We start from the raw sequence: 23666 nt of genomic DNA on the forward strand, positions 1-23666 counted from the left end.
TTGTTTTTATATAAAAAAAAAAAAAGAATAAAGACATTTTTGTCAAAATATGACCAAAAAAAAATTGAGGATCAGATTTCTAAAATTGGTTTTTAATGGCTCTTTTAATTAAATAACCCTATTATTTAAATAAAATGGTTAAATTCTTATTTATAGTATTATTTCATAAGTTATAAATGGTTAAAGCTATACAAAAAATTATTTTTATTTTTATTTTAAAAAATGTAATGACTATTTTTTAACTATAATTTATTTCTAAATATAAATATTTAAAAATTTTCTAGATATTTACCTTCTACTAAAAAAATTGGTATCAAATCTTTACCCTAATACTCTCTAGTAAGTTCAAATTTTAATTATAAAAATAAAATTAATTAAAGTGTATTTCATTCGTGTTTTATTTTTATTATAATTTTTATTTACTTTATCTCATAAGTGAAAATTTTTAAGATAATTTTTATTGACACTTGCCTTCTAACTAGAACTCATAAAACATTTCTAATTTTATTGTGTAATTAGAAATGATATAGAACAAAATTATCAATTAACTATTCTATAATGGAACACATGCAAATAATTTATTTTATTTTATAACCAAAATTTTTACAAAGCAAAATTCTCAAATTTTAATTTTGTACAATTTTATTTGAAACCATGGAAAATTTTCTTTTATTATAATAAAATTATTCATTAGGAAAAATAGGGGGAAATAGTAAAAAAATAGTGTAAATGTTACTAAAAATTGTATTTCACATGGGAAAATATTGGAATAGGAATCCATGAATCAATGCAATACTCTTTCTTAAAAATTATTTTTTTTACTTAAAAAAATAGGGAAATTAGTGTAAATATTTTAAAATTTGTATTTTACAAGGGAAAAATTTATGGAATATGAATTTAAGGATTTTATATATTATTATAACTAAAAGTTATGTAGAAAAAATAACTATGATATGATTTCTCATCACTAGGAGTGATATAAAAATGTTAATTTTATAATTTCTCATTTTCATAAGTCATACAAACAATGTTTTTATATATGAGTATATATAGTACAATCAAACATTTGTTTGACTTTTACCGAGTGTTATTAAAAGAAAAGGATTGAAGATAGAGAAAGACCTTACCATAGAGATGATGATTGACATATCTCACTTAGATTATTCCAATTTTCTTTGAAAATCTTAATGATAAAATTGACTAATTGATCAATAATGTTTATTCTTAAATTATCACCTAGAATATTTACTTTATTATGTTATGTCATTCTATTTAACATAGTATATGCCCTATTTGCTAATACGTATCTTTGTTTTATCTATACATAACATCAATTACTTAAAAAGTATATTCTAAGATGTTTGTCTAATAAATTGTACAAGGTAAAATTTCTTGAAAATTTGTACATATAAGCAAATATCATAAATTGATTTCCTTGAAGGACAATTAACTAACATCAAGATAAAAACGTGTTCGAAGTGTGATAGAATAGTTATAACAAAAGATAATATCATGATAAGACAAGTAGTTACTATAATAACAAAGGGTGTTTTGGTTTTGGTAACTATGCAAGGTTGTATAAGAACTTGTGAATATTCTTTTTGGATCGAGCTAATTGATTAATTGGAGTTCAATTGGGTTAATAAATCAATTAAGACCTAAGTGGATTAGTTTAAGTGATCTAACCCAAGAGGGGTTAAGCTTATTTAAACCTCCTTAGGGGTAAAGGCGTCAATCTTACTTCCTATTCATTTTAAAGAGAGAGAAAAAACTCTAACCACCACTATTGTGAGATCTCTACCATCTTTGTGCTTGGATTCAAGGATGAGTCATCGTAGAATAAAATCGTTTGGTCTGTGAGATCTATACCGTCTATAGCATTTTTTAATAACTTTTCACTAATAGGATCTAATTTGGAAACATCCATATTCAAGGTAAGCATTTCTCTTCTAGATCTAAAGTTTTTAATATGCATATATGATTTTATTACTAGGATCTAGAGGCTTAAAAAGAATAACATGCACTCTAACTAGTCCAAGGACAAGAATGGAGTAATCCAAATGTTCCCCACAAGTGGTAATAAGTATACGTAAGATATGCAAGATGATATCTTATGGGTTTGAGGTTGTTTCCTCTTGTGGGATTCTAAGGACATGTTGTAAGGATACCCGAATATCTTGGTTTCCTGTCTCAAAATCAAGTTAGGTGCATGCAAGACTTCATAGGCTTTTTTAAAACCTATGAATAGAAAAATAGCATTTCTAAAACAATAATAGGATTTAGAATGTGCAATAAAAAACATTACTTTACATTTGGATGTTCCCAAATCTATTTCACACCGTGAAGATGACGTTCGAAGTTTTCAGAGGTCTCAAATACCCAAGATCTTCTTTAACCTTAACACACAAGTAGTAGGAAAAGAATGTGGAGACTATGATTTTCTCTCTCTATAGATGGTGGAAAATGACTCATTTCAAAAAGTGATGAAAACCCTAACCCCTTAGGGGTATTTATTGAATTTGGAAAATAAATTGAATAATAATTTATTTAAAAAAATGCCTTACATCCAAAACTTAAATAAACAAAGCAATCCCTAAATTTAGCAACTATCTAACTTACAAAATATTATATAATATTCTTTCTAATTCAAACTAGAGATAAACCAAATTTAAACACATTAGGACTTATCTAAACTAAATAACCTAAAATAATAGGATTCAATCAAACCTTATCTTCTGGTTTTATTTTAAATTCAAACTCCTATAAATCTAGGACTTATCCAAACTAAAAAACCTAGCATAATAGGACTCAATCAAGCCTCATCTTCTAGTTTTATTTTAGATTTAAACTCTTAAAAATCCTACGGTTTCAACCCCCTCCCCCCTTCAAATTGAGGAATAGATATTGATGTTGGCATCTTAGATCTAAGCAATGGAAGCAATAACCATTTTTTTAAAATTGATTTTTTTAGGGTTAAAGATCTTACCTTTAGGTTTGGATGTTCTCAAACCTTAAATTCCAATTGTTGAAGATGATTTTCAAGTTGTTGGAAGTCTTGTAGACCCATGATCTTCCGTTCGATGACTCAGCCTTGTTATTGGCACACTTTTGGTGAGGAGGATGAAGACTATGACTCTCTTTCTCTCTGGATGGTGGAAGATAAAAGTTATGAAAACCCTAATTCCTAGGGAATATTTATAGAGTTCCTAATTAGGCTTAAGTGACTTGAGCCCACATGGGCTTGAGTCATTTAATCTAGCCCAAAATGGGTTCTAATTGATTAATTAACCCAATATGACTTACTAATTAATCAATTAGCCCAATCCATAGACCTTGTTCACTTACCTCTATGCAACCTTACATAATTATCAAAACGCTTTTATGCATATTAGTGAACCTAAAGCTAATTTGACTCTCATAATGCATGCCAACAATATATAAAACCTCAAAATGGGGACCATTGGGACCAATAGGAGTAATGGCTGCTGCATAATCTAAATTTAAAGTTGATTCAACATCCCACTACAGAGAATCAACTGAACTCAGTATCCTATGTAAATAACAATCAGACACTACGTGCTTAGGTTCGTGACCTGCTATCCATTGTGTTTATTCTCCTCATGAATTGGTATCCATAATCTAATAAGATGAAAGGTATCAGCCTTTCAAGACTACTTCTATTATCCTTTAGTTACAAATCCTCCTATTGTGTAATCAATTGACATGTCTTAACTCTCAAAAAGCCTATGTCAAGTTCCACTTACGGAATTATTATGACCATAATTTCCATGAACACACCTCCTTAGGATCACCCAAGAGGATACAATGTCTCAATCCCATGAGATCATGGCGTCTCTATTGAGAATACCTATTGCTACCGACTTCCATCAATAGTGACCCAATCCATAGGGAATATATGATCAGCTTGCGATCTCACTCGTAGGTTAAAACTACTGTTAACTTTAAGACGAACTCAATATTTTATCAAGGTTGAGAGACAACACAATGAAGCAACTTGGTGAGGTCATGACTACTTGACAACCTTAAGTCATGACTCATCGTAAGTCCTGTCCAATGTGTAACCATATACACTAATGCACTCACCATGAGAAACCTATCCCGATAGCCAAGAGCAATCATCCCTCCAATTAAGAGATAGTACACTACAACCTCTAATGGGTTGCCTAAACCTATGAATTGGTTGTGAACAAGTCATCTATTTGCAAAGAACCCCTGACTTAGATCTTCTGTGCAACTTCTAATGCACCTAAGTCACGTACAATGCAAAAGATGTAGACAAAAATGTTTATAAAGTATAATACATGGAATAAGGATAAATAAAAATGAAACTGGAACATCATTAAATAAATAACGAATTCCAAATTTCTTACATCATGTTATACTTTTAAAGGCTCTATCCTAATAATTGATCATTCCCAATTTGTTTATAAAAGATCGAAATGTTGTTTTGGTAAAGCTTTTGTAAGAATGTTTATAGTTTGAAGGTTGGAAGGCATGTACTACAATAAAAACTCCCAATTCTCAACTTTCTCCTTAATGAAATGTCAATCTATTTCCACATTCTTGGTTCTATAATGATGAATCGGATTATAGGAGATGTTGATGGCTACTTGATCATCACGAATAATTTTCATCAAAAACTCGGTTGAAATCTTCAACTCCTCCATCACATGTTTTAGCCATAGTCCTTCACATACACCCAGTGCAATAGCTCAGAACACAACTTCCGCATTACCACTATGAACTGCTTCTTACTTCTCCAAGTAACCAAATTACCCCATACATAGGTATAATAGCCTAAGGTGGACCTTGTATTATTCATGAAACCTAGCCAATTTGCATCAGAATATACTTTAATTCCTCATCTGATACTTTTTCCAAAAAAAAAAAAAAAAAAAAACCCTTTCTAGGTGTCATTTTCAAGTATAAGAGAATTTTGTGATCTACACTAAGATGTTTTTTAGTGGGAGCGTGCATGAACTAACTAACCACACTAATAGGAAAGACCACGTCTGGCCTAGTGTGGGATAAATAGATCAACTTCTCAACAAGTATTTGGTATTGACCTTTGTTAACTGAAGGGTTTTCTTCTTCGTGGCTAAGCTTGCCATTCTACTCCATAAGTGTGTTTGTTGGTCTACATTCGAGCATACTAGTTTTCTCCAGAAGATTGAGGACATATTTCCATTGAGAAACTAATATTTCACTTGATGTTTGAGCCACCTCCATGCCAAGGAAATACCTAAGAGCTCTCTTCCAAGTCCTTGATTTTGAATTCTCGAGATAGGGTGTTTTTCAAATTTATCATTTCTACTTCATCATCACTTGTAAGAATTATGTCGTCCACATAAATGATAAGAATATCTATCTTCTCATCTTATGAATGTTTGAAAAACATCGTATGATTCGATTATCCTTGATTGTTTCCAACTTTCTTAACAGTTGAAGTAAAATGGTCAAACTAGGCCCTGAGTGATTGTTTTAGGTCATACAAAGATTTATGTAACTTGCACACTTGATTTTTTTTTTCAACATCTTTGAATCCTGATGGAATATCCATGAAGACTTCTTCAATGAGATCACCATTTAGGAATGCATTTTTTATGTCTACCTTATGAAAAGGCTAATCATTGTTGACTGCAATCGAGAGTAGAACTCGAAGAGTGTTGAATTTCGCAATTTGAGCAAATGTTTCTTGATAATCTACTCCATATGTTTGCATAAATTCCTTAGCCACCAATCTTGCCTTATATTTGTCAATGTTCCCATCAACTTTATATTTCACATTGAAAATTCATTTGCATCTGATAGTAGATTTTCCCAAAGACAATTCGATTAATTCCCAAGTTCCATTTGTTTCAAGAGCTTTAATATTCTCATGCACAATTGCCTTCCAATTTGGATGTTGTAATGCCTCATGAATGTCCCTAGGTATATCAACTTTATAAATATTAGCAATAAATGCTCAAAACCGTGGAGATAATCTTTAGTATGAAGCAAAATCAGCAATGAGATGTGTAGTACATGATCTAACCCCTTTTCGAAATGCGATAGGAACATCCAAACCATTTAATATAGTCATATTAGTATCAGTTACTGTGTTACTAGAATTTTGGTCATGAGTATTTGGATTAGGTTTAGTTATCTAGTCATGACCCGAGAGCATGAGAATTTGTATATCCTTGGCAACTTTTCTTCTGGAATAAACTTGAAGCTTTAAGGTCAAATTTTCTGGAAGATTGCATGTAGAATACGATTTTAGGGTCGAATCTATTGGAAAATTGGGTGTAGAATCTAGTTTTGGGGTCGAATATGTTGGAATATTGGGTGTAGAATCTAGTTTGAAGGGAACAACAATGGTTTTAGGGCTAGAATTACATGCTGTTGTAGGGGCTATTGAAATGACAGATTTGAAAACTGGGGTTGGGAGAGAGCAATATCAATATCTGCAGCTAGAAAAGCAATATTAGCTAGAAGAGTAATATCCCAAAATTGATTTGAGTTGGAATTCCTTGAAATCTCCCTCTACAGTTGAGTTTTGGGAAAATGGGCTCTCAAGGAATGTTACATCCATGGAAACATAAAACTTTTTTACGATTGGTGAGTAAAATTTATAAGCTTTTTAGGTTAAAGAATATCCCAAGAAAAGACATTTGAGGGCTCTTGGATCTAGTTTCGTTCTGTTTTGATCATGAGTGTTGACAAAAACGCTACAACAATTTTTTTTTTTTTTTTTTGGTGGAAATGATGACACTAGTCGAATGTTAGGTAACAATTTTTTAGAACTTCGATGGGAGTTTGGTACTGTAATACTCCAGTGGGCATTCGGTTTATCAAGTATGATGCAATGAGAATGACTTTCCTTAAAAAATATTTAAGAACATTTGTCGTGAACATAAGGAATCGAACAACTTCTAACAAATGACAATTTTTTCTTTCTAAAATTCCATTTTGTTGTAGTGTAGTAATGCATGAGCTTTGATGAATGATGTCATGTTCACAAAGATAGGGTCTAGGGATTGAATTAAAGTATTCAATACCATTGTTAATGCAAAAATTTTGGATTTTGGTTTGAAATTGAGTGTTAATCATGACATTAAATTTTTTAAAATATTTTTTGCTTCAGATTTTTCTTTCAACAAATACACCCAACATATTCGTGTATGATTGTCAATAAATGAAATGGACCACTTAGAGCTTGTTACGTTGCTAATATTGGATGGTCCTCATAAATCACTATGTATGAGCAAAAATGATGAGATTTTTTTATAAGGTTGTGAAACATAAGAATTTCAACAATGTTTAGACACTTGAAAAAACTCACAATGAAATGACTCTTAAGTTTTTATTTCTGAATAATGATGGAAGCAACTTTTTCAAATATGGAAAGCTTGGGTGGCCTAGCCTAAAGTGTCAAACCATTATTTCATGATCAATGGAATTTGCAAGAGATGAAAGAACATTGCAACTTGCCTATTGAGTGTGTCCTTTGAAACTTGATTGCCAAAGATATATAAACTCTCATGTTCTAGGCACAACCAATTATCTTCCTTGTCTCCATTTCTTGAAATTCACAATGATTAGGAAAGAATTTAGTAACACAATTAAGATCTTTAGTGACTTTTCTTGTAGAGAGTAAGTTTACACATAAGCTTGGGAACATGAAGAATAAAGAGTAATCTAAAGCTATTCGGAAGAATGACACTCCCTTGACCGGCCACCAGTGAGAAAGAGCCATCAACTATTTTAATTTTATAACTCTCAGAACAAGGTTGATAAGAGTGAAAGAGAGTTATATCATCGACCATGTGATCGGATGCTCCAAAGTCAATAATCCATGGGTTTGACTTTGAAAAAGCATTCAAGGCTCTGGAACATGTACTTTTCTGGGCAATGGAACTTGATCCTATAGTGAAGGTACTCGAAGGATCATGTGTGAGGAGTTTTTGAAGTAGCTCCATCTATTCTCGGTTGAAAGGTGTTTTGTTGGATGAGTTATTGGACTGTGGTGGTTCATCATTGGTGGCACGATAACCTCAAGGTTCATTTGCCTATGTTATGTTACTTTTCCAATTGGGCAACTTCCCATGAATTTTTCAATAGGATTCTTGAGTGTGACCAACTCGATTATAGTGATCACACCAAGACCTGTTGGATATCCTTCGTGAATCAAAGTGTTGAGAATTCGGTCCCTTGGTAGCCAAGGTTGATTCGTTGTTACTCGAAAATAAATGTGATGAGGTGTGATCCTTCATCATGACCTTGTTTCGACTCTCTTCTCACCATACTTCAGAACACGCCTCTCGGAGTGATGAGAGTGGCTTGGTGTTAAGAATCCTTCCTCGAACTTCATCCTGCTAAGAATGTGAAGATTTTTTTCCCATAATTTTATGATATTTGGTGTTGTCACTAGCGCAATCCCATTCCAATTCTTCTAACATGTCCAGATTTTTACCAATATCGGGAGAGAATGCTGAAGTATTGGGTCACGCTGAGCCCCTTATCATAATTCTAGAAGTTGGCTTTTGAGGTCAAACACCTTTGTTGTATTTTCACTGTCTAAAAACATCTCCTTAGTTGCGTCCCAGATATCTTTTTTTGTCTTGTAGAATGGGAACGTTTATCCTACCTGCGTTTCCATGGAATTAGTAAGCCAAGACATAATCATATTGTTCTCAAAAGACCAGACTTTGTAAGATGCATTGTTTTTCGTCAGGGTTGTCTTCACGCCTACATATGTACATCATTACTTATCAAAACCCTTGGAGATAATTCTTGTCATTTAATTTGTGGACAGTAATGTGGTAAATGAAAATTTTAGAACCACCATTACCACCAGAATTGACAAGAGAAGAATCGGAGATCACATCCAAAGAGCTTGCTAAACGTTCACCAGTTATTGCAGATTTTACCATGTTTAAGTTTAGATCATAGGTTTGATACCATATTCAATTTGGAAGAGAAACTGAATAATACTTTATTAAAAAAATGGTTTATATCCAAAACTTAAATAAACGAAGCAATCCCTGAATTTAGCAACTAACCAACCTACAAAATATTATTCGATATTCTCTTTAATTCAAACCAGAGATAAAACCAAATTTAAACACATTATGACTTATCTAAACTAAACAACCCAAAATAATAGGATTCAGTCAAGCCTTATCTTCTAGTTTTATTTTAAATTCAAACTCTTATAAATCTAAGACTTATCAAAACTAAACAACCCAACACAATAGGACTCAATTAAGCATTGTCTTTTGATTTTATTTTTAATTCAAACTCCTAAGAACCCTATAATTTGAACAATATTTATATCCCTAACTAGGCTTAAGTGACTTGAGCCCATTAAAAGTTTGAGTCACTTAATGTAGCCTAAAATGAGTCCTAATTGATTAATTAACCTCACAAGACTATCTAATTAATCAATTAACTCAATCTAGAGACTTTGTTTACTAACCCCTGTGCAATCTTCTATAATTACCAAAACACATTTATACAAAAAAATGAACTTAGAGCCAATTCAACTCTCATAAATCGTGCCAACAAAATATATGAACTTGAGCAAAGGCCATTGGGACTCGTAAGATAGTATTGGCTCCCTTATAATCCAATTTTAAAGTTGATTCAATATCTTACTATAGAGAATCAACCACACTCTATAACCCTATGTAAATAACAACGAGACATTTTTTTTCTTAGGTATATGATTTATTATCCATTGTATTCAGTTTCCCCATGAACTAGTGTTCATAATTTAATAAGGTGAAAGTTATTAGTCTTTCAAGACTACCTCTATTATCCTTGAGTTACAAATCCTCCTATTGTGTGTTCAAATAATATATCTTAGCTCTCTAAGATTATATGTCAAGTTCCATTTAAGGAACTATATGACTATAATTTATATGAATACACCTCCTTAAGATCACTTAAAGGGACACTTTGTATCAATCCCATGAGATATTATGGTGCCTCTATTGAGAATTTTTATTGCTATTGACTTCCATCAACAATGACCCAATCCAAAGGGAATATATGATCATCTTACAATCTCACATGCAGGTCAAGGTCATTTCTAACATTAACATAAGATCAATATTTTTTCAAGGTTGAGAGATAACACAATGAAATAGTTGGGTGAAGTTATGATTACTTGATAGTCTTATGTCATGACTTACCATAAGTCTTATCAAATGTGTAACCATACACACTAATGCACTCACCATGGGAAACCTATCTTGATGACCAAGACCAATCATCCCTATAGCCTCTAATGACCCATGAACTGGTTGTGAACAATTCATCTACTTACAAAAAACTCATGACTTAGATCTTCCATACAACTCTTAACACACCTTAAGTCACATACAATTCAAAAGATGCAACTTAGAATGCTTGCAAAGTATAATGCATGGAATTAGGATAGATAAAAGCAAATTGAAAATTTATTAATAAATAATAAAATTTATTATATCATGTCATACTTTTAAGGGTTCTATCTTAGCACATCTGATCATAAAATTTGTGACAATAATAATTCCTTTTATAGAAATTGGTATATGCTCTTAGAGAATTAGAGTATGTTAGTTGATCACATAATAAGAGGATCTAAAACTCAAGGATTATAGAAATAATCTTAAGAGGTTGATATTAAGATAGAACCCTTAAAATCATGACATAATGAACAAATTTGGAATTCATTATTTAATCATATTTCAATTTCACTTTTACCTATCCCTATTCCATGTATTACACTTTATGAGCATTTTTGTCTGCATCTTTTGCATTATATGTGACTTAGGTGCATTAGGAGTTGCACGAAAGATCCAAGTCATGGGTTCGTTGCAAATAGATGACTTGTTCACAACCGGTTCGTGGGTTTAGGCAACTCATTAGAAGTTGTGATGCACCTTCTAATTGGAGGGATGACTAGTCTTGGCTATTGAGATGAGTTTCTCATGATGAATGCACTAATGTGTATGGTCATACATTGGACAAGACCTATAGTGAGTCACGACTTAAGGCTATCAAGTAGTCATGACATCATCAAACTGCTTCATTATGTTGTCTCTCAACTTAAAAGAATACTAAGGTTGTGCTAAAGTTACCAGTGTCTTTGACCTACAAGTGAGATTGTAAGCTAATTATATATTCCTTATAGATTAAGTTATTGTTGATGGAAGTCTGTAGCAATAGGTATTCTCAATAGAGACAACCTGATATCTCATGAGATTGAGACAGAGTGTCCCGTTGGGTGATCCTAAGGAGGTGTGTTTATGGAAACTATGATCATAATAGTTCCTTAAGTGATACTTAACGTAGGCTCTTTGAGAGCTAAGACATGTAAGTTGAACACATGATATGAAGATTTGTGACTCAATGATAGTAAAGGTAGTTTTGAAAGGTTGATAACTGTCACCTTGTTAGACTACGAATACCAGTTCATGGGGAAATTGAGTGCAATGGAGAACAAGTCATGGACCCAAACACATAGTGTCTCATTATTATTTACATAAGATACTAGAGTTTAGTTGATTCTCTGTGTGGGATGTTGAATCAACTTCAAAAGATTTTGAGGGAGACTGTACTTCTATGGGTCCTAGTGGTTCCCGCTTTGAGCTCATATACCTTATTGGCATGAGTTCTGAGGGGGGTCAAATTGACTCTAGGTTCACTTTTTTGCATAAGGGTCTTTTGGTAATTATGCAAGGTTGCACAAGGGTAAGTGAACAAGGTCTTTGAATTGGGCCAATTGATTAATTAGTAGCCATGTTGAGTTAATTAATCAATTATGACTCAATTTAGGTTAAATTAAGTAACTCAAGAACATGTGGGTTTTTTATACACCCATAGTTGTGAAAGACGCGCCTAGGCTCGGGGCGGCACAACGCCACCCTCCAGTGCCTCGCCTGAAGGCAGACGATGCTCCTTCATGAAGGCGCGCAAGGTGCGACGCGGTTGCCTGACTTGCCTCCGACCAGGTACGCACTCCTTCTCCTTCTTCTTTTTTTTCTTCTTTTTCTGTCGGGTTGCAAAGGGCTGGACTGAGCCCTAATTTTTTTTATTTTTATTTGGTGGGTCCAAAACAATGTCGTTTTGGCCTTATTAATTTTAAAGGAATAGGCCAAAACGACGCCGTTTTGGCTTGTTCCTCCCTTCCAGCCCCCTTTTCTGGTCTTTCTCAACCTAAGACCACTCCCAATCGTGCCCTAGCCTCAGTCGTGCTGGAGAAGTGAAAAAGAAGAAGAAGAAAAATAGGGAAAAAATAGAGGGAAAATAGTCACGTACCTTCTGGACCTCGGTATTTTTCTTTTTTCTTCACTTTTCTGCATTTTTTTCCATACTTATCTCATAACTCTCATTGGAATTTTTTTTTTTTTAAAAAATATAAATATTGTATTTTGACATGAAAATTTTACTAAATAAAAATAAAAAAACAAAAAACACTCATGCATATTTGTTGTTAATGTGATGCATTTTTTTTCTTAATTTAATTATAATTATTTTATTGTAGAGTATAGATAATTTGTTTGCAAGATGGATAATGAGAGTGAAGCTCAAGTGGACTCTAATGCAAGTGGAAGAAGAGATCCCGGGTGGAAATATGGGGAATGCTACAAATATGGTGATGGAAATGATGATGATGATGATTTTGTTGATTTAGAGGAGTGATGATTGCTTGTTGTGGACAAATTTGTTATTTAAGTGTTTTTTAATGATGTTTTTGAATTGTGGACAAATTTCATGTTTTGGACCTTTTGGTATGGAAACTTTGGGTTTGGATATGTATTAGGCTATTAGCAATATGGATTTGGATTTGTTTTATGCTTGGAGTTCTTTATTTTTATGTTTTTAGTTGATTAAATTGAAGTTTTGGATGATATTTGACGATTTATGTGTTTAGGACAAATAAATGATTGTTAAATTTGATTATATTATATAAAAATATATATATGTAAATTAGGGTGCGCCTCACTTCACTAAAGCCCGTGCCTTAGGTGCGCATTGCGCCTCAGGCTCCAGGACTACTTTGTGTCTTGGTGCGCCTTGAGCCTTTTAAAACTATGTATACACCTAGATCTGCGATTTTTATTTGTTATAGCTTTCATTGTATAGATTTAGAAATCCCTAGGATAGTTTTGCATGCACCCCAATAATCTAGAGAGTAATCCATATATTCCAATATTGATATCATACAAAATGATGAAAATTTGAACTACAAATGTAGGAGAATATTTACATAGAAATGATTGACAAAAATAGAAAGAAATAATACAAGTATAACTAAAGCTCGTTACAATGAGAAATATTTCGACTTGTAGTTCAAATGCTTAAAAATGTAAAGCTTATTATAAATGGACCTAGAGTCTAACACTTGAAGACATAAAAATTGTTTGATATTAATGGGTTATTAAGACATAAAGATTGTTGGATATTAATGAGTTATTATATAAAAAGTATAATTTTAGATAAAAAAAATTATATCATAAGATTTCCTATTGAGACGTTGTATTAACTCTTGTAGTGATTTAATTATACAATCAACAGTCTCTAAAGGACTTGATTTATATGTTAGCTACAAATCTTTATGTGGATCCATAGATATGTTAAAATCTCTGAAGAATTAAAAATGCATATCAATGATTGAAAATCTCGTTTCACATTTTAGATTAAGCAATAATGATAATATACTTAATCAAATTATATCTTTCTATGGATTAAAGTAGGGTTTGTAATTGTTGTAATCTTTTTGGAACTCTTGAATAGCTCATAAGAATAGTTAATTATCTCAAGAAATGATGAGAAATGAAAGATCTTGGAAAATAAAATTTTGGCTCATCTTGTAGATCAAGTATTTTTCCAAGTGAGGTGTTAGTCTATTAGATGATATACCTAGAAAAAGTCTTGAAACACTTGCATATCCACAAATCATACCTACTTAGCTTCCCTATGGTTGTTTGTTCACTTGAAGTGAATGAAGATATATTTCATCTCAAGAAAGAAAAATAAAGAACTGTGTGGTCCAAAAGTACAAGAACTTAATGTAATTGTCACATTAATTTATCTTGCAAATTGTACATGATTAGACATAACATTCTTTGTCGATTTGCTAGAAAGAAATAGTTTTGCCCCAATTCGAAAACATTGAAGATCAAACATATGCTATATATCATGAAAATTTGATTAAGCAAATAATAGTATTCACCTCCTCAAATTAGAATTACTCGCAATTTATGAAGCAAGTCGTAAATGTATATGACTAATTTATGATCCAACATATCCAAGAGTCCATGACTTATCTTCTATCAAAGACAAATAAATAATATTGCATGATGATATTGTTACATGTATTGTTCAAATCAAAGAAGAATAGATTAAGGGTAATCAAATCAAACACATTTCATCACAAAAAGCTTTGTATAATATAACATTCAAGACGCTCATTCATAATATTGGCATGCAAGGATTCAAGAAATTTCAGACATAATCTTTCAAGTATCTCTATAACTTGCACATTTATTGTAAAAGTATTTATTGTAATCATTATGATTGTAACCATTAAGGATTAAAGTTATGAAAAATAGATAGCTTCAAAATTCACTTTTTCTAAATTTATTATCTCAAATTGTATCCCAATGTTCTTTACTTTTACAACAAAAATCACTTTTTATATTTACAAAACATTATTGAAAACAAAAAGGCGTGAGTAAAAATTTTGAACACTTGAAAAAGTCTAAAATCTCCACCCAAAAAAAAAAAAATCAAATGATTTCAGTTCATAAATGATACCTTAATTATTTTTAGGTAATGCTGAAGACATTCTACTTGGTTCCTCTATTATATGTACAACACCCAAATTTCTCAAAAGTTTTGCTCTCTAAGGTACCTCTCTTCCTTCTTTCTAACTTATCTCAAAGTTTCTTTTTGCATCATCAAAATTTAATATCACACAATCGTATTACAAAGAATGAAGTCAAGTGTACCAATGTAATCTCCATCAATTGGCAAAGAAACTTGCTGAGAGCTCAGGGAAAACACTTCGGAGAAAGGAAAGGCCTCACAGAGGACTTTCATAGATACCACCTTTGTTTGGCTCCACAAAATTTAAGGAAAATGGAAAGAAAAGATAATAAAGAAGGGAACCAAAAAAACAGAAAAAGAAAAAGGTTAACAAAAAAAAAAAAATCCCTGAAAATTAATAAATTATTTGTGTTTTTCTAAGCTCATTTAACCTATTTTTCTATTCCATATAAAATTTAAATAATTTTAAATTTCATAAATTTCTAGCTAATTTTAATTCAATTTAAAGCCCATTTCACTCCCCTCAAAACTCCTACTCAGGAATGTTTAAGTTTGAAGCCCATTCCACAAAATCTGCCATCCTCCATGAATCATCATTCTCACTACCTGTATGATAAGGGAAGGGGTTGATTTCTATCTCCTTGGGTACCCATCTTATGTTTTACATGTAAAACCAAGCATACATCAAGCTCCTCACCTCAGCATATACTCAGTAGGAACCTTAAACTCCATTTTTTCCCCTCCTTTTTTCAAAACATAATTTACTTGAACAAAAGAGGCCCATTGTGGCCAGATAGTTAGTTTCCTATAGATGTTTATACAACAAACCGGCTGTTTCAATCAAGCATGTGTGTCAGCAAAACAATTGGATCCTTTACAAATTCATAACTGAAAAGAAATAATAGTGGAACCATCAAGATGGCATGCTCTATACATGGATTCTTTTGTTAAATACTCAACCAAGCTTGTACCTGACGATAGGAGCACAGTAGAACCTTGTTGAAAATCAAATTTCCTGGTTTGACATCTCTCTTTAAAAATAAGTTAAGTCACTCTGAGCAATTCCTTGTCAAGATGAAGATGAAATGGTTCCCGATCCAGAGCAGGAAGGTAGAGCTGTAAAGAGCAAACACATGGTAGCTTGGTCTTAACTTCCAAAATGGTTCTTCTTCCTCCATAGTTATCGGGTCACAAGCCAACCTGGTTTAAATAAGATATCTCGTTTGAAGTCAACACCTGTGACAGAAGTGGATTCACCTTGACGACGGAAACACTGCAGAAGGAAGAAACTAGGTTTTAGACAATTTGATCTTAACCATGATCAATTAAGATGTATCCTCCCTACTTGTGGATGCCTGCCACTTCATTTTTTTTTTTTATAAAAAAAAATAAAAATTCCTTTTTCTTGTATCAGCTGCTCAATGGTGAAGTTAAAGTGGAAACCCTGTTTCTGCTGACCTTAAAATTTGAAAAGAAACTTTTTAGAGGATGAGGTGTGGAGGTGGTGCTCTTAAAGATTTAGAGAATTCCTTGATCTCTACAGACAAAAGGAGGGACCAACATCACCAACCTTCACAACTCATCTGGATAAACCATGAATAGCTTGGAACAAACAAAAAGATAATTTATCCACCTTGTAACAGACAATACTATCATCTGGATACATTGCAAATAGCTTCGTTCCAAGGCGAGCATGACAAGAATCACATAAGCTCTCATCATTGATCTGCACATGCCTTGTTCTTTCTTCCAATCTTGCTAATCTTGCATCAACGTCTACAGCACGGGATAGGTTATGCACAATCTGAAAAGGAAATAGAGATGATTCAACATAAAGGTGCTAAGCCAACAAAAGTGGTTCAATGCTGCAACAATGATTTAATGGTAGATCCAAAGAGTGGCATGGTAAAAATTGGAATTCTTGAAGGCGAACCCATATAGCTAGAACATGTTGCGTGTTGAAATGGAAATCAATAATCTGATATCATATTTAATTCCATTTGTGCTTTTATCGAGACCTAAAAATATATGAATATTATTATGTCACATTTCAAATATCATAAGCATTCTAAAGGTAATGTTTGGGTTTCACTATAGCATTCTATCATAATTGTTGTTGAAAGAGGGTGTTTTGCTGTGTACTTGAGGAATTCTCCTCTTAGTATTATCATAAATCGGAGTTACAGTGTGACTTTTATCACCCATGTCCCCTAAGATTGATCCATAGGGTTCAAGGACTTTAGGCATGGTAGTTGGGTTGCTAGCCTCTATAAGATTCCTAGCAAAGTCTATGTTAAAACTTCTTCATCAAGTGCCCATGAGACTATCCCATTCTCAGCAAAACTTTATCGAGGGAAGCAAAATTCTTGATCATTCATGGCAAACAGAAACAAGGATGATAAATGGAGATCTAACAGAAGAGAGGCTTATGATCGTGTGACTTGAGATTTTTTGGATCATGCTCTCCATAGAAAGGGTTTGGTTTATGTAGAGATGGATTTAGGCAAATTTAGCATTGGTGAGCACCTCACATGCTCATTAACAGGAATTGCGAATGATTAAGGCTTCTAGATGCATCCAACAACATGATGACCCTCTCTTGCTCCTTTTTTTCATTATAGTGACTGATATCCTATGCAGAATGATCTGTAGGGATTAGGATTAATTTCATGTAGGAAGGGATAGGGTGGGTAAGAGTGTCAAACTTGCAATTAGTGAACACAATCACTTTTTATATAGAGTAAGGAAGGAGAGTGTCCACAATCTAGCTAATTCCCCTCCATCAACATATCGATGGACAAGTCCATCCCAGCAGTATCCATCAACTTCTCTTCAAAATCAATATAAGAATCATAACAGGACATACACCTCTGGTCAATTGTTCTGCCATGAAACAAAGAGTTAGATAGTGTTAATTGTGTCATTGATATGCCTATTAAAAAGTGAGATTAGAGAGCAGGAACTGGGTTGTTTCCAGGCAGATTGGAATTCTTTGGTTCTAAAAACAAGTCAAAAACAATGTAAATTATGAAGATAACTACAGAATGACCGTTAAAACTGAAGAAATATCTGGGACGTTCCCAGTGTAATTTTTGTCCCCCTTTTCCATCATAGAATAGATGAGGATGCAGAAATGAATGAACTAATGGCTAAAAAAAGGGAGAAAAAGAATTAGAAATCATTATATTCACAAAAATACCAGAAACGATGGCATGAAGCTGATAAAATAAGGGGGGGAAACAATGAACCCAGCTTCCATCACCCTGGGGAAGATGTGCCTCAATAAGAGTTAAATGTTCTAAGGAAGGGGAAGAAAACTGGAAATGACATGAAAATAAACAATAATTGCCTTACAGGATGCAATAACACATAACAGGATCTATATCATTAACTTCACATGCTAGTAGAGTCGTTGTTAGGTTTGATTAAAATCATGTAAGAGCTTCAAGACTGACTTAGCGACTACTGCAATTATAATTTGGAGGAATGTGGGCACAAAACTTAAAGAATTACATAGGACGCAGATATTTATGGAAATACTTAAATCCAAATGACTTATCTATTAATTTTTTATTTTATTTTATTTTATAGGCTTCCTTAGAATCAAAATAATGACAACCAAACAAGGTTCAACAGTAAACATACCTGTCCTTGACGATGATGATGGAGCCGAGCTCTCAACATTCTTAATATAGTATCTGAAGCAAGTTGGAGAGGCATATCTGGAGATAATGTCTGGAACAGAAAACAAAATCAATATAATAAAGGAACAATCAACTTCACTATTCCAGCATAATAAGGTGAGCTTGCCTTGCCACATGATGGGATGGAGTTTCTATCTAATTATAGCAAGATCAAGTATGAACCCAGCAAGTTAATTAAATATTTTCAATTGTTTACTGATTATTGATTATTGAAAAAATAAAGAAGGAAAGAGAAACATTCCTTGTAAAGGAAATTTTCAGCCTGTTTGGGAATGTTTTTTAAGATAGTTCTCAAAAAACAATTTTTGAGAATAATTCTTTAAAACACGTCTTTGATGTTTTTTGAAACAAAAGTTTGTTGGGTAGCTTGTAATGTTCTCAACGTGTTTTATGTATTGCCAAATATTTCTTAAAAATAAGTTTTATCCGTAATGTTTTTTTTCCAATCATTCTCTATGTTTGTATAATTATTTTTAAATATAACCTGCAGAAAACAAGTGAAAATAATTAAAATATGTTTTCATAAAACACCAGGTTTTCAGAACAAGTTTAAAAAAAAACTGTTTTCTATCAACAAATTGCCAAATGTGTTTTCTATATAGCAAAGATCAAGTATGAACCCAACAAGGTAATTAAATATTTTCAATTGCTTATTGATTATTGAAAAAATAAGTAGGAAAGGGAAAAGTTCATTGTAAAGGAAATTTTATCTAAAATGTTTTATTTTCAATCATTCTCTATATTTGTATAATTATTTTTTAAGAATAGCCCGTAGAAAACAAGCAAAAACAATTAAAATTTGTTTTTAGAAAACACCCTATTTTTAGAACAAATTTTCAAAAGAACTGTTTTCTGTCAACAAATTGTCAAACATGTTTTCAAGACTGGAAAACAGTTCCAAAATAGACCCTTTATAAGCCTTCCTTCCCTCTCTCTCCTTCCCATACCACAAGCCTCCCCCACCCACACACAAAATGCCAGAGTGCAAGTTTTCAAATATTCAGATGTCTTATACAATAAAATTCTTAAACTTAGGCAAGGTATGGAAAAAAGGTGGATAAAAAAAGGTGCTTCTAAGTGTGCATGTGAGACAGAGCCTGATACCTCTAAAACCTGCAGGGGGTCCAGTGATTCACCATGATTGTGGAGAAGGCGAACTGCAGCCTTAAACATAGGCTCCTTACCATCTTGGGGATCCAAATACATATCAAGCAACCTGGGATGATCATAGAACAAACAGAACAAAAGGCAAGAACATAATTAAGAATACAACTTCTATCTTCAGGTGGAAAAACAAAGGAACAAAAATTGATGACAATAAAGAAAAAGAACCAACTGCATATAGGCATCTGGTCTACCAATCTCAGCACAATATTGTTCAGCAGCTTCACTGTCTTCTAGCTTCCTGACAAAGCATTAAATGTTATCATTTTTTTTATAGGTATTGATAATATTACATAATAATAATATATATATATAACAAGCAGCAAAAAACATCACACCAAGGTACATAGGACTTGTGCAATGAGTGCTAAAGGATGAACAAAAACACGCTCCCTTAGCAAGAACCAAGCCAATAAAAAAAAATCTATTAAAGACAGGACTTTCATCAATGTACATCTTTACCCACAACAAAAAATTACCAACGAACCAGCCTTTTAGAGCATTGACTGATTGTTCCTTGTTTTCAACAGATCTGCAATTCCTCTCTTTCAGAACTGTCCAAAAAATGCATAACAGGGCAGCTCTCCAAACCTTTTTTTTCATCCATTTCCCACAAAATGAGTCATGTCAACTTAAAAGGCTCACTTTGATTGAGGTAAGTCAAGAAACACCAAACAAGGAGAAGAGCAACTACCAAAAAGCCCTTGTCATGGTACAATGCAATAGAATTTACATAGGGTTGTACAGCTGTGTCCCATATATGACAAGGGTCAAGCTTCCTCAGACACAGTTCACACAAAGTGATGACTAATTATTAAGATTTCATCAGTAAGCATTTTGAAACTTACAAGGCCAAAATTTGGAGCACCAATGTTTCCTGCCCTAGTTTCCTGTACAGAATAGCCTGTCAGGAAAAGCCAGAAATTGCATTAGTAATATGTACATGACACCTACCATTTGGAATTTTCTTTTAAAAAAATGACAAAAAAGAAAGAGAAAGAAAAAGAAGAACATAGTCCCATCCTTGCATCTGAAAGCAAGGAAAGGCACAAATAATTAATCCATCTAAGGCCTCAAGAGTGGCCATTTGATCAGTATATTTTGCTAATTATAATGAAATAAGATAAGTGAGTTTCAACATACCTTTTCCAACCATAACTCAGATCCTTCAATCAAGTCAAGGACCTCTTCAGGATCATACAAGTCTGAAGACTGTAAAAAGATCTGCAATCTTTCTCTGACAGGACTCTGAAAAATTGAATTCCTTTCAGAACCAGCAGAACACGTCTCCTCTAATCTTCCAGGATCAGGGTTCTGAAGGCTGTTTTCTGTTTCGAAAGCTTCAATAGCTGATTTGGCAAGTGAGAGAGCATATAACGTATGGAACTGTGTGTCATTAGAATCTTGATCATCAATCAACCACTGGAGATACCTGCACAGATTTGGGAGATCAAGCAAAATTCTTGCTGTAAAGGTTACATACATAAGAAAGAAATTTCAGAGCCAAAGTGAAAATCAACAAGCATGGGAAGGAAAACATTATGATATAACATGAAATATCACCAAATAGCTTGATGAAAAACCAGTGTAAACAGGAACTTTCAAAAGAAAAGTTCATAATATCCTACATAAGTGGTGGTCAGACTGGAAGGAAAACATGTAATTGTGCAGATTGTAAAGCATACTTAGTTTTTGTTGATATATTTTAAGTCAAAAAATTATTTGTAAGCTTGTATTGTTGTAGGGAACATATTATTAAATATAAAGTCTTCTCAAGTGTCAAAAGTTTTGGAAAGGTAGGATCACATTTTGGAAGCCCAAAATGAAGAAATATCACAAATTCATATATGTGCAATCAATCAGAAATAGGTGTGAGTAAACACAAATATAGTTTGATTAAACACAACCGAAGCAGTTTTAAATGGAGCTAAAGAAAAAAAATTTAATGCCAAGTGTCAATAAATGCTTCATTTGGTAGATGCACCAGAAGGATGTTTAAACAGAGTTAGCAACACAAGTGACATTTGAACATAATCTTTAAATGGTTAGTGTATGCATTTAAACGCTCACTTATTGGGTCTAAACACACAGGAAAGGAATTGACTGCAAGCCTGATTGAAGTGGGAAGGCATTTAGAGTCATCTGGGGCACCCTTAAATGCTCCAACTGAATTGTGCAAGTTGAGATTGGGATTCATGGTCTTTGGTTGGAAGCACGTCTAAAAACCATGTTTCACATGCATTTCAATTGATCAAAGTGTTTTGAAGTCTCAATTCAGTGAGAGAGTTCTGAAGGAGGTTCTAGAAGGTTTGGAAAATGATCTTTCAGTAACAGAGCTGCCTGCCAACACGTGCAAATCAATTACAGCCCATGTGAACTCCAATAGAAAATGACGGAAATTGAAAGGGGAAGAATTGAATTGATTTCTCTGTTATTGTGAGTTCTTGGAGGGAAAACTAAAAACAGAGATTTAGGTCTTGTTTGGTAACTATTTTTTAAAATAGTTTTCTGTTCAAAAAAAAAAAAAAAACCAATAGAACATGTTTAACAACTAGAAAACAAAAAGCATAATGTTTATAGAGAGCATCTTTTAATTATTTTCAGTTGTTTTCAGAGGCTTGTTTTTTTTTTTTTTGATAAGTACAAAAAAAAAAAAAAAAAAACGCAATATAGATTAAAGAGCCAAAAAATGCTAGACCAAGTACACAAAAAGTTTTTTTTTTTTTTTTTATAGGAAACGACAAAGATATCTATTGATAGAAACAAGAAGTAAAAGTACACAAGAAGTATACATGAGCGCTCCAAAGAAAAAACAAGAAATCCCTCCCCTTATTAGCAATCTAACCAATCGATAAAATCAATCATAAAGAAAGACTCTAGCCTTAGACCTCCTTCAGTTAATTCTAAAAAGTTACTTAGAAAAGAGAACTTTAACTCTTGATCTAAAAGCTCAACAATTTTAAAACCCTTCTATTCCTCTCTTTTTGAATAGTCCAAAACAAGCAAAGAGGAGCAACATTCCATGCCTTCGTTCTCCTCTTTCCAATAGGGTGGCAATGCCAACTAAGAAGTGTTGTTTGGACTGAGGTATGCAACACCCAAACCACTCCAAACAAGGAGAAGACCAACTGTTGTAACAAACACAACAATGAAGAAGGATGTGATTGCCAGATTCCTCCTTGCCTTTGCATATAAAACACATGTTCACCAATGTACACCTTCTCCTCTTCAAGATGTCCATAGTTAGAATCCCTTTCCATGTTGCTTCCCAAATGAAAAAGCTCACTTTTATTCGAGCCCAAAAACAAATAAGTGTTGTTGGGAAAGATTCTGAACCCCTCTGAACCATCCCATCATAGAAAGATTTAACTGAAAACTTGCCACACTTTGTGGCCATCCACGCTACCTTGTTATAAGCCTACTCCCAAGCATCCTTTGAGGTGGCTATAGTGAACTAAGACGGGAAAGAGGTCCATAAACGGGTGTACCCACACCAAAAGCCCTTACAAAATCTTATCCTTCTTCCATTGCCCACAACATAAGAGATGTTGTGGGAAGGGGGGTCTTTTGAAAATAAGCCTCACTTAGTGAGTGGGCTCAAAGTTTGGAAGCCAAAGGTTGATTGAGGGTTGGGCATTTGCAATGTTTCTGTATTGAACAAGGCTCTCTTAGGAAAGCGGAGTTGGAGGTTCACATCAGAAGGGGAGCCCTTGTGGAAGAAAGTAATCATTGGTAGGTATAGGGTAGAAGAAGGGGGTTGGTGTTCTTTAGAGGTGAGGGAGGGTTATAACGTAAGGTTGTGGAAGGCTATAAAAAATAGGTTAAAAACATTTATTCCCTAATAGACATTTGTTCTACAAAAGATTAGAGAATAGTTTTCAAAAATTGTTTTTCATACTATTTTTGAAAACAATTACCCAACAGAACCCTTAAGTAAATCTTTTTTCTTTTTCTTTTTTTATCAAAAAAACAACA

General features: G+C 33.1%; 1 protein-coding gene across 2 annotated transcripts in view; it reads right to left on the bottom strand.

Annotated features, from left to right (window-relative positions):
* Positions 1-15539: 15539 nt before the first annotated feature.
* Positions 15540-23666, bottom strand: part of LOC117923575 (vacuolar sorting protein 3) — a 31126-nt gene continuing 22999 nt past the window's right edge. Inside the window, exons 8-15 of one of the 2 annotated variants that reach the window (XR_004652640.1) lie at positions 20835-21123; positions 20540-20595; positions 19864-19932; positions 19632-19743; positions 18469-18558; positions 16457-16627; positions 16282-16360; positions 16008-16096 (exon numbers count right to left, since the gene is read on the bottom strand). Coding sequence is in view for 1 of the 2 variants with exons in the window: in XM_034841930.1 (XP_034697821.1) it covers positions 16004-16096; positions 16457-16627; positions 18469-18558; positions 19632-19743; positions 19864-19932; positions 20540-20595; positions 20835-21123 (880 nt within the window). In the remaining variant the exon portion in view is untranslated. Of the gene's footprint in view, positions 16097-16281; positions 16361-16456; positions 16628-18468; positions 18559-19631; positions 19744-19863; positions 19933-20539; positions 20596-20834; positions 21124-23666 lie in introns of both variants that reach the window. The other variant, XM_034841930.1, reaches the window with a different exon arrangement.

The sequence above is a fragment of the Vitis riparia genome, chromosome 10 (genome assembly GCF_004353265.1).
Source record: "Vitis riparia cultivar Riparia Gloire de Montpellier isolate 1030 chromosome 10, EGFV_Vit.rip_1.0, whole genome shotgun sequence".
NCBI classification, from domain to species: domain Eukaryota; kingdom Viridiplantae; phylum Streptophyta; class Magnoliopsida; order Vitales; family Vitaceae; genus Vitis; species Vitis riparia.